This window comes from Gasterosteus aculeatus, chromosome 18 (assembly GCF_964276395.1).
Source record: "Gasterosteus aculeatus chromosome 18, fGasAcu3.hap1.1, whole genome shotgun sequence".
Taxonomy (NCBI): domain Eukaryota; kingdom Metazoa; phylum Chordata; class Actinopteri; order Perciformes; family Gasterosteidae; genus Gasterosteus; species Gasterosteus aculeatus.
This window is the reverse complement of record NC_135706.1, coordinates 9,555,669-9,565,286: the sequence shown is the minus strand read 5'-3', so window position 1 is coordinate 9,565,286 and position 9,618 is coordinate 9,555,669. Positions and strand designations below refer to the sequence as shown.

The 9,618-nt window shown below is 51.5% G+C and overlaps 1 protein-coding gene across 1 annotated transcript; it reads left to right on the top strand.

Annotated features, from left to right (window-relative positions):
- Window positions 1–1,146: 1,146 nt before the first annotated feature.
- mycn (MYCN proto-oncogene, bHLH transcription factor) lies at window positions 1,147–6,614 on the top strand. Its single transcript, XM_040161406.2, has 3 exons — window positions 1,147–1,318; window positions 1,744–2,389; window positions 4,524–6,614. The coding sequence occupies exons 2-3, from the start codon at window positions 1,765–1,767 to the stop codon at window positions 5,303–5,305; spliced, it is 1,407 nt and encodes a 468-aa protein (XP_040017340.2). The 5' UTR covers window positions 1,147–1,318; window positions 1,744–1,764; the 3' UTR covers window positions 5,306–6,614.
- Window positions 6,615–9,618: the final 3,004 nt, after the last annotated feature.

The following is a 9,618-nucleotide window of genomic DNA, read 5'->3' as shown; positions in this document are numbered from 1 at the left end:
TCGCAGCTCACAGCTGACGTGGAATCCGCTCGGAAAACGTTTTTCCTGAATGAGTCAGTATAAAGGACCTGCGTGTACGCCTGTTTGCATAATTACAGATGCACCATTCCAACTTATCTGTCATTAGAAAAGGGAATGGGAATGACTCCAGGCTACAACCACCGCTCAGGCTTACGTAACATGTATCTTCTCGGGACCTCCTGTCCCGGACGCAGATGAATCCTCCCCGAACCCACAAGCTGTTTCCCCGACGTGTGATTTGTCTGACATTCCTTGCCATCTCCTTGTTGTTGTTGTTGTTGTTGTTGTTGTTGTTTTTCTCATTTTGCGAGGACCCTGTGCCCTCGTGTCTTTGTCTCGCCGTGTTTGGGGTGAAGAAGGTGCGAGGATCCGCTGTGGTTCCCCGCGCGTCCGTGTGAGGGCGCAGTGGGGCCTTTTCATCCAGGGGATGCTGGATGACCCTCAGACAAAAGAGAGAACGGGCTGCTGAGGCCCACAGGCCGGTGGGCAGTGTACCGCATCGCTGCTACCAGTGCGTGTTCATAAACAGCTCGCGTTTGCGTGTTTCACAAATAGAAATAAGCATTCCTCCGTTTGCATTTACAACGTTTTAACCAAATCAAGGTCAGGTTATTTTGTTTCAATCTCTTAAACCAAACAATTAATTTGAGACTCCAATGTGTAATAGATGCATCATGTAAGGGTCGTGTGTGTGAGAGGGAACCTTTATTTGTAGGGGGTTGGTTTAAAAAAAGCAATGTCCTTCACTTGGTTGATGCCCCTCGGGTGAGTGTAGCACCCGGCCTGCTGTAGTGCCCTTGAGCAAGCTGAGCAAGACTTCAAACCACTACCTGCGCTGTTTCGTGGTTGATCCTGGGTCGGACATCCCAGTGGAAAGGTGTGGGTAGTAGGGGGGGGGGGGGGCAGTTGTACTGAGGCTGTCAATAAAATACATTGTGTTTCTTTTACGTCTCCTCGATCTCCTTCCTCGTCGCTTTCGTTCCCGCGTGCAGTGTTTTGGCTGTTTTCTCGATTCACCTTGAAGGAAAAAGCTCCCAGCACAACCGCGTCCGCCGCGCCGCATCAAACCCCCCCAAAAGCCCGACTGCTCCGCCCCCCTCCCGCCCGGGGAGGGGGGCGGAGTCTGCTCCCCTCCCGCAGATCGAGTGTATAACACGGTAAAGCCGGGCGCAATGTGTGTCAGAGGACTGTCTGTGCTCCCCGAGTAGATGACTGCTCCAAATCTGGTGTCTGCTTTACTGATTGCGAGTTACGAGAAATATTTGGCTCGCACATTATTATCCCAAGTCAGGACAAGGTGAGCATCGTTTAATTCCAGCGGTTAAATACAGAGGCGGGCTGTTATTTATTATTGTTATTTTTTCCACACACACAAAGCGGAATGTCTATTAGATGTAATGTCATCTCATGTGTTTGTTTTTTTTGTAAACACACTTTCTTTTTTGTGTCTCAGTGACATTTTCTGCCATGTTTAGTCAGCAGTGAGCCAATGCGTCGATCTGCACCCTCCGTGCGTCACGGGTCACATTTACGCACATTCTCCTGAGACATTTTATGTGGGATTTAAACCCCACGGAGGGGTGAGCGAGGAGCAGACCGTGTGTCTGTGTGTGGGCTTTGATCCATGCTCTTTCCTGGAGCGCAGTATTCAGGTGTGAAAGAGTGCACGGGGAGAGACGCTCGTCCCTTTTGGAGACTAAAGTATCTTTTGTTCCTTTCCAGGTTTTTCGATTGTGGGATAGAATGCCGGCGATCGTAAGTAAAAACTCCCATTTGGAGTTTGACTCCTTACAACCGTGTTTCTACCCGGACGAGGACGACTTCTACCTCTGTGGTCCCGACTCCGCGCCACCGGGGGAGGACATCTGGAAGAAATTCGAGTTGTTACCCACTCCGCCCCTCTCCCCGAGCCGGGCCGCGCTACCGGGGGATGCGGCGACTGCCTCCGCGGAAGCAGACCCTCTGGGCTTCGGTCTCGGGGACCCGCTGGACTGGGCATCGGAGCTCCTGCTGCTGCCCGAGGACGATATATGGGGGGCGTCCGACGACGGGGACCTGTTTGGCTCCCCTTTGGATACTAACCCCAGCAACATCATAATCCAGGACTGTATGTGGAGCGGCTTCTCCGCCAGGGAGAAGCTGGAGCGGGTGGTCACCGAGAAACTGGGCAAGGCTATTTCCACCGCCACCGCGGGCGGCAGGAGCGCGTGCGTCAAAGCACCGGAGGTGGCGAGCCGCAGTCCGGTGACGGAGTGCGTGGACCCCACCGTGGTCTTCCCTTTCCCGGTCAACAAGAAGAACGGCAGCCGAGACTCAACCGGGACCGTTAACACGCCCACAAACCCGGGATGCGCTCCCAGTGACTCCGGTAAGAAATTAAAGACTGGATTTTATTTTATAAAAAAAATAAAAATAATAATAATTCTATGAAGAAAACACCTCCAACACTGCAATAGCATTGCATTCCGATTACTACACAATAAGTACCGGCATTGTTATTGTTGTTTTATTATAATCATCTTGTTGTTAATAATGATTTGCACGGATCGGATTATCTCGTTGCATTCCACGAACACACACGCGCAAACACACACGCACACACACACACACACACACACACACACACACACATGCACACACACGCACGCACACACTCGCGGTGGACCAGTAACACAGTGAGCCAGGTTTATGTAATCCGCCAATCCGCGGGCTCTTCATCCGGCAGATGGCGGTAAAATGGGGGAATTGTGCGCCTTGCTGAACTCGGTTGCCCTCGGAGCCAAAACAAAAAGCAGCCACAGTTAGTGACTGCGGTGCCACCCGGCTGTGGGATGAAAAAGGTGTTCAGCAATGTGATGAACTGACAAAAGTGCCACCGAGGCTTTCATTAAGGGACAATTTGCCAACAGCGGGTGAGAAATTGGCCCTTCTTTCGGATCGTTGGTACAAACTGCTGCCTTGGGTTCAGCTGATAAGCTAAAATGATCAAGCTGTACACCCAGATATACAATACACAGATCCCATTTGTGTAGGTCTAACGTTGACGGTGCAGTGTGTTTTCATTGGGAAATGAGTGCTGTGTGTACCTTAATTGCCCCAAGACTTCATCTCTCGTCTATTACCGCCTACACGTTCCCTAAACAAACACTCACGAGTCCTTATCAGCGTGTTTTTCGCTGTGAAACAGCACTACAAAGACCTCGAGCTTGGCACAGAGGGTTCACTCTGCCAGCCTTGCCAAACACCTCCTCCACTGCGAAGAAAAGCGGACGGAGGAGGGCCCTGGCTTCTTCTTTTAGGTGGGGGGGGTGGCCCTCCATCGCGACAGCTGTCTCCCTGGCGCCGCTCCAGCTCTCGGGCTTAAAGGCTGGTGATCCGATCGCCTGCCGCCCCCGCCACCCTGCGCGCGAAGCGCCGCTCCAATGCGCTTCCGCCACTCGCGGCGTTAAGACGCGTCCTTCTTTGTGCGGCGGGGGCCTTGTTTCTTCTCTCATCAAAGAGACGGGACTTTAGAGGGCGGACAATGCGAGCTTCTCCCCACAGTTAGGCCAGTATTCCTGTTTATTGGGCCCTGCAATGGAACAATGGACACCCTACTCCTACTACACCCTACGACTATTTCCACTTCCCAGATAGACGTGTTGTACGGCCTCCTCCTCCTCCCAGTTGTGGGCTTTCCAGCTCCAGTAGATGAGCCGTTCCCATCCGAGAATGGAACATCAATCTGCTTCACATGTGGCGGCCACGCCCCCTCATCCACCCAGCTGTGCCCAGTTTTGTTTTGATGACAGGGCAGGATTGAGTTTGCGTGTATGTGTGTGTGTGTTCAGTGAGTGTTTTGAGACAGTGCCCTGGTGCAGTGGTGTCTGAAGTGGGTTACTGTAAGCTGTAAAATGCCACACTCTTCAGATGCTCCTGAGCTGATAATGAGAGCCATTATCACGAAGGCATTTTAACTGGGCCTCACACTCCGCCTCGCCATCGGCCACCTCCTCCCATCTTCAAAGGCGCCGGTCCACGATAAGACTCAGCGGAGGGTTAAGACAAAGTGCTCAGCTGGGAGAAAAAAAAAAAAAGATGTTTCATTTTGCAATTGACTTCATCAGAGGTCAACGTTAAACGGAAGTTCTCACCGCCTCGCCAACCCGCCGCAGTGACGGTGGGCTCCACGATAGACCGAAGGCATCAGACTGAAGCTGTCTCGTCTCCCTGGAGAAGATTAAGGGACTTTTCAAAGGCGAGGGGGGGGGGGGGGGGGGGCAGAGATCCAGCCTGTCTGCTCAGCGCTGAGACTCAACGTGTCAACGCCTGCCGAGTAGATTAGTTGGGGAGTTACTGACACTAAGCATTAAGAGGGTTCTGTTGAGCAACGCTGTCGCTCCCGCCGTGGAGATCTCACTCTCGTACATACCTGTCGCCTGCTGATACAAGGATGACAGAGTGGGGGATGCTTGGTGTGTCACAGGGGTTAAGTCACTCACGTTCTGTTTTCCCTTTCCCAGAAGAGGAAGACGACGACGAAGACGACGACGACGACGACGAGGAGGACGACGAAGAAGGAGAGGAGGAGGATGAGGACGATGATGATGAGGAGGAGGAGGAGGAGGAGATTGACGTGGTAACGGTGGAGAAAAGGCGCTCCACGATGAACAAGGCGTCCCCCATGGCGGCGGGGACGGTCACCATCTCCGTGCACCCCAAGAGCCAAGACGCGAGGGGGTCCGGCGTGGTGAGCCGGTTCGTCGGCAGAGCCCCCCAGGAGCTGATCCTGAAGAGGAGCACCGTCCACCAGCAGCAACACAACTACGCGGCGCCCTCGCCGTACACTTCGGACGACGACCCCGCCCCGCCGCCGAAGAAGCAAAGGACGTTGGACGCCCCTCGACCCCCGGCCAGGACCATCTCGTCGTGCTCCTCGTCCTCCTCCACGTCCTGCAGCTCGTTCGGCGGCGCGTCGGGGCCGCGCAGCAAGCGCAGCGCCAGCGGGGACAGCAGCCCGCGCGGCAGCTCCGACGACTCGGAGGACAGCGAGCGCCGGCGCAACCACAACATCCTGGAGCGCCAGCGCCGCAACGACCTGCGCTCCAGCTTCCTGACGCTGCGCGACCACGTGCCGGAGCTGGCGCACAACGAGAAGGCGGCCAAGGTGCTGATCCTGAAGAAGGCCACCGAGTACGTGAGCTCGCTGGAGACGGAGGCCACGAGGCTGCAGCAGGAGAAGGACAGGCTCAAGGCCCGCAGGCAGCAGCTGATGCGCAGGCTGGAGCAGGCCAGGACTCGCTAACACACAACCACTACAACACAGGAACACTCACAGATACCGTGGACGACCCCCCCCCACCCCCCACCTCCACCTCTAAGGCCCTGCCCTCTGCGACCCCCTCACACCCCGCCTCAACTCCATGCATACACACATAGGCCCGCTTATCTGGTGTACACGTGCACACACAAAGGTCTCCGGGAGGACGTTTATCTTCAGATGCCAACACACACACACACACACACACACACACCTGGGGGAGAGGAGGAGGAGCGGGCGGCCAGGGAGGGGATGCTCGGACTTTCACTGCCGCCACTTTTTTTGCACATTTGTTGACGTTAAGAATGTTTAGGGTTTACTTTTTCAATCCAGTCACATTGAGGAGAGATAAAAAAAAAGACTGAGGAAGGAGAGGGGACCTTGTTTTCCTCTTCGCTCCCTCCGTTTTTTTTAATTTTATATATCATTTGTATCTAGTTTGTTTTTTTTGTACTCACTGTGACACCAGCCTGGAATCGGGGGATTCCCACGAGGATGGGTATAAGAGGGCACTTTGCTTGGAGAGTTCACGTACCAGACGCAGTGCACACTTACTTTTGCCTTCACCACTGCAAAAAAACTGAAGAGACTATGTACCGACTTTTGGGTCACACAAGCGATGCCACTACAGGTTCTCTTTCTTCTCTCACTCCTCTCTCACACTGGTGCTCCAACCAAGTCAGTGGATGTAAAACTGTGCACCTTTGCTAGTCGACACTTTTGTATATAACAATAGTGTACAGACAAAATAAACTCAGATCTGCCTTGTTTTTTAATACATTTTGTCCTCGTTTTTTTATACGTGTCAGGAAGCTGCCAATAACCAGACTGGAAGTTTATATACCTTTAAAAGTACTGTAAGGCCTCAATTTTTGAAAGTCATGAAACTTGTAATATAACAATATATTGTTTTTTTTTAGCTTCTTTTCCTTTGTATTGTATCATATTACTAATTCTACACACCTGTATGCTTTTAGTGTGAAACTGATACATACTAAATTTGATACTTATATTTTCGTATGAAAATGAGTTAGACATCACTTTATCTCTTGTCTTTTTTTTTCTCTTTTATCTCAAATAATTCTTTTGTACAGCAAATGTGTTCTATCATGTACCTGGCCTTTTTCTTTATCCCTCTTTTGTTTATATTTGTAACTATCGGGTGCATAGAACTGGGTAAACGGATATAAGATGTTTGTTTTTATGACTTTTAAAATGTACATTTAGTGCTGCAACTCATAGCACTTTTGAAATACCTCATTTTGAAAAATAAATAGACATCATAAAATCTTCACCTTGGCCCTTGTGTGTGGATCTTTTACTCTGCTGGACATCAGCGTCAGCCCCCCCCCCCCCCGTTCATATCTGTCTCCTTCTCTGTTTACTTCTTTCATTTGCCTCAACATTTCCGTATTTGTTTTGCTGTTCTCCAAAGATCCACCCTGACAAAGAAATAGAGAGTGTCTTCTGTCTCAGCACCCTGCGGCTTCCTCCCCCTCCGTAGCCTCTCACACCCACCCACGCACACACCTACGCACACACACACACACGCTCTCCTCTCTCTTTCCCTCTCTCCCCGGCAGAGCCCTTCCTACTACATTGTTCAGGCCGTTGCCATGGAAACTGCAGCAGCTGCTGAGTGGCAGACACAGAGAGCGAGTCTTTTATTTGTCTGTTAGTAGTCCGTGTCTTTCTGCCTGCATGCGTGTGCGTGTGCGTATGAATGCAAATGTCTGTATGTGTGCGTCCACCTTTTGTCCCGGTCTGTGTGTGGCCCGGGGGGGGGCTCATGATATCTCCGACGTTGTGCCCCCTGCCTGCCACCATGCCAGGACAAGGCTGGATACTGTTTACCAACATCAGCCACATGGCTTTGGCCCTCCTCCTCCTCCTCCTCCTCCTCCTCCTCCTCACCTACTCCTCCTTCTCCTTCCTCCTTTTCCCCCTGTGCCTCCAGTGCCGGGCCTAAGCCCAAATATGTGCCACTCAGGAGTCTGGCCGGGCGTTCTCTGGAGATGGCTGAAAGGGAAATCTGTTGCCACGGTCCGAGTAGCCATTCAGCACGACGGCGTGTTTCACAGAGAAAGAGGCTGGCGGAGAAGGGAATTACCAGGACATCAAAAACACATACTGGAAATGACTGAATTTACACATAAAAACAATGACTGCTCAGCATCATGCGACTCTCACTTCATCAGTTGAAACGTTAAGTTACTTAGAGACAGTTCACAGGACGGAACAAATCCCTCCAAATTGGCTCTTTTACTGCCACCCTCTTCACATTGAACCCCTTTCACTCCACGTTCATCCACGCGGGAGGAACGGCCCACAGGTATGTTCGCCCAGTGAGAGGCAGCGCCATATGAAGACTGATGACTTTGTTCTGCAGTTGAGACTCTTGCCGGGGGAGTAGAACTGCTGGATTACGTAACAGCAGTCTGGTGGGTTTGGGTGCCTTTGTGCGCTTACTTTACCGTGCACGTGAGCGTGCGTGCAGGCGCAGGATCTCGTGTCTTTGTGTGCGTGTGTCCTCTTCTGGGACTTCCCCTTGCCATCTGCCTGATGGCTTATCCTGCTCGCTTATAGGATGAAAACAAGTTCACGGACAATAACATGCAGGAGAAGAGAAAATGGAAATGAAAAAAACGACAGTTTGCTTCGGATGGCATCAGTGGCATCTCAGTGTAAGATATCGGAACGCGCAGCCCCCCCCCCCCCCCCCCCCCCCCCCCACACTTCAACCCTGTTTAATCTAACTACTCTTAGAAATTAGGCTGGTTGAGCATATAGGGAGCTGGCGTTGAGGGAACGTCTCCCATAAACAGACATATGGCCGTGGCTTTTCCCCGATTAATACCCATTATCCCTCTGCCCACTGACTGCCCGGCCGGAGCTGCCCTCCCAGACACACACACACACACACACACACACAAGCACAACTCTAATGGGCTTACCCCCCGCTGGCGGATGTACGTTAAAGCGACACAGGAGATGATGTGGCGTGTTTGTGTTTGTGTTTTGCACGCGTGCGTCTCGTCCTCTGTTTTGAGATCTTGATTGCCGCTCGCATCAATTGACAGCACTTGTCCAAACACGTCTATTGTCCTGTCGGACACCCAATCTGTATTCAACATGTTAACCTTACCATATGGAGGAAACAATGCCTGCTGTGTGTGTGTGTGTGTTTGCCTTCAATGTGCCCAACCTCTGCACAAAGGCATGCCCGTCACCCTGCGCCACACGGGGCTCCATTTGCCAAGAGCCCTGCTATCTGTGAGGGGAGTTTTTTCTGTTTGTGTGTGTGTGTGTGTGTGTGTGTGTCACCATCTGTTTGGGGGTCCGGCGTGTTCGCAGGTGCTTAGAAATGGTGAGTGTTGGGGTTTTCGTAGGTAAAAGAGCCTGTATAAGGAGGGTATCAGGAGGTATTGGGGCCGGAAACATATGTGTGTGTGTGTGTGTGTGTGTGTGTGTGTGTGTGTGTGTGTGTGTGTGTGTGTGTGTGTGTGTGGTGAAGGACGAGGGGCAGTTCCTCAGGGGAACCCATTGCCCAAGCTGAGTAATATGCATCCCTGACAAAGAGCTGTGGAGCTACAGTAATTGCAGAGCACATAGTGCACAGGGAGGCAGGAGAGGGAGGGAGGGAGGGAGGGAGGGTGAAAGGGAGAGAAAAGGAGGCCAGAGTGTTTGATCAAAGTTTACCAAAGTCTGAGGGAGATTTGCATACAGATGGTACTGTAGCCCGGCCCCCGGAATACCTTTCCCTCTCTTTATTTCTCTTTCTTCAACTCTCTCTCTCTCTCTCTCTCTCTCTCTCTCTCTCTCTCTGACACACACACACAAATGTAATAGGGTTTCATTGAAGAATCCATGAATAGCCTATTTAAGAGAATGTTCTGAGGAAGAAACGGCCTTGGCTGCACAACACAGCACCTTCGAAAAAGAAAGAAAAAACAAGGAGACAGAAGAAGAGAAAAAAGCAGAGATAACATATTTTAGAAAGGCAGTGATATAAAATACTGCGGTAACAGTGGGAAGAAGCGTTATTTATTAAAAACAGATCCAGCTAATAAAGTTCACCTTCCTGTTGGCATTATAGAAACACTCCACGTATGTGTGCTGACATCCATTCACTCCCTTCGGTCGACCTTTAGCTCGGCCTTTCCTCGGTCCATGTTGATTTTGAGTGCCCTTGTTGAACAGAAGTGCGGTCTTCTTATGTAAGTCATATGTCACTGTGAAGCTGTTGTTCTGAGGCGAGCTTTTTGGCCACGTGACCGCTGTGCCAAGCGTCGTCGGCC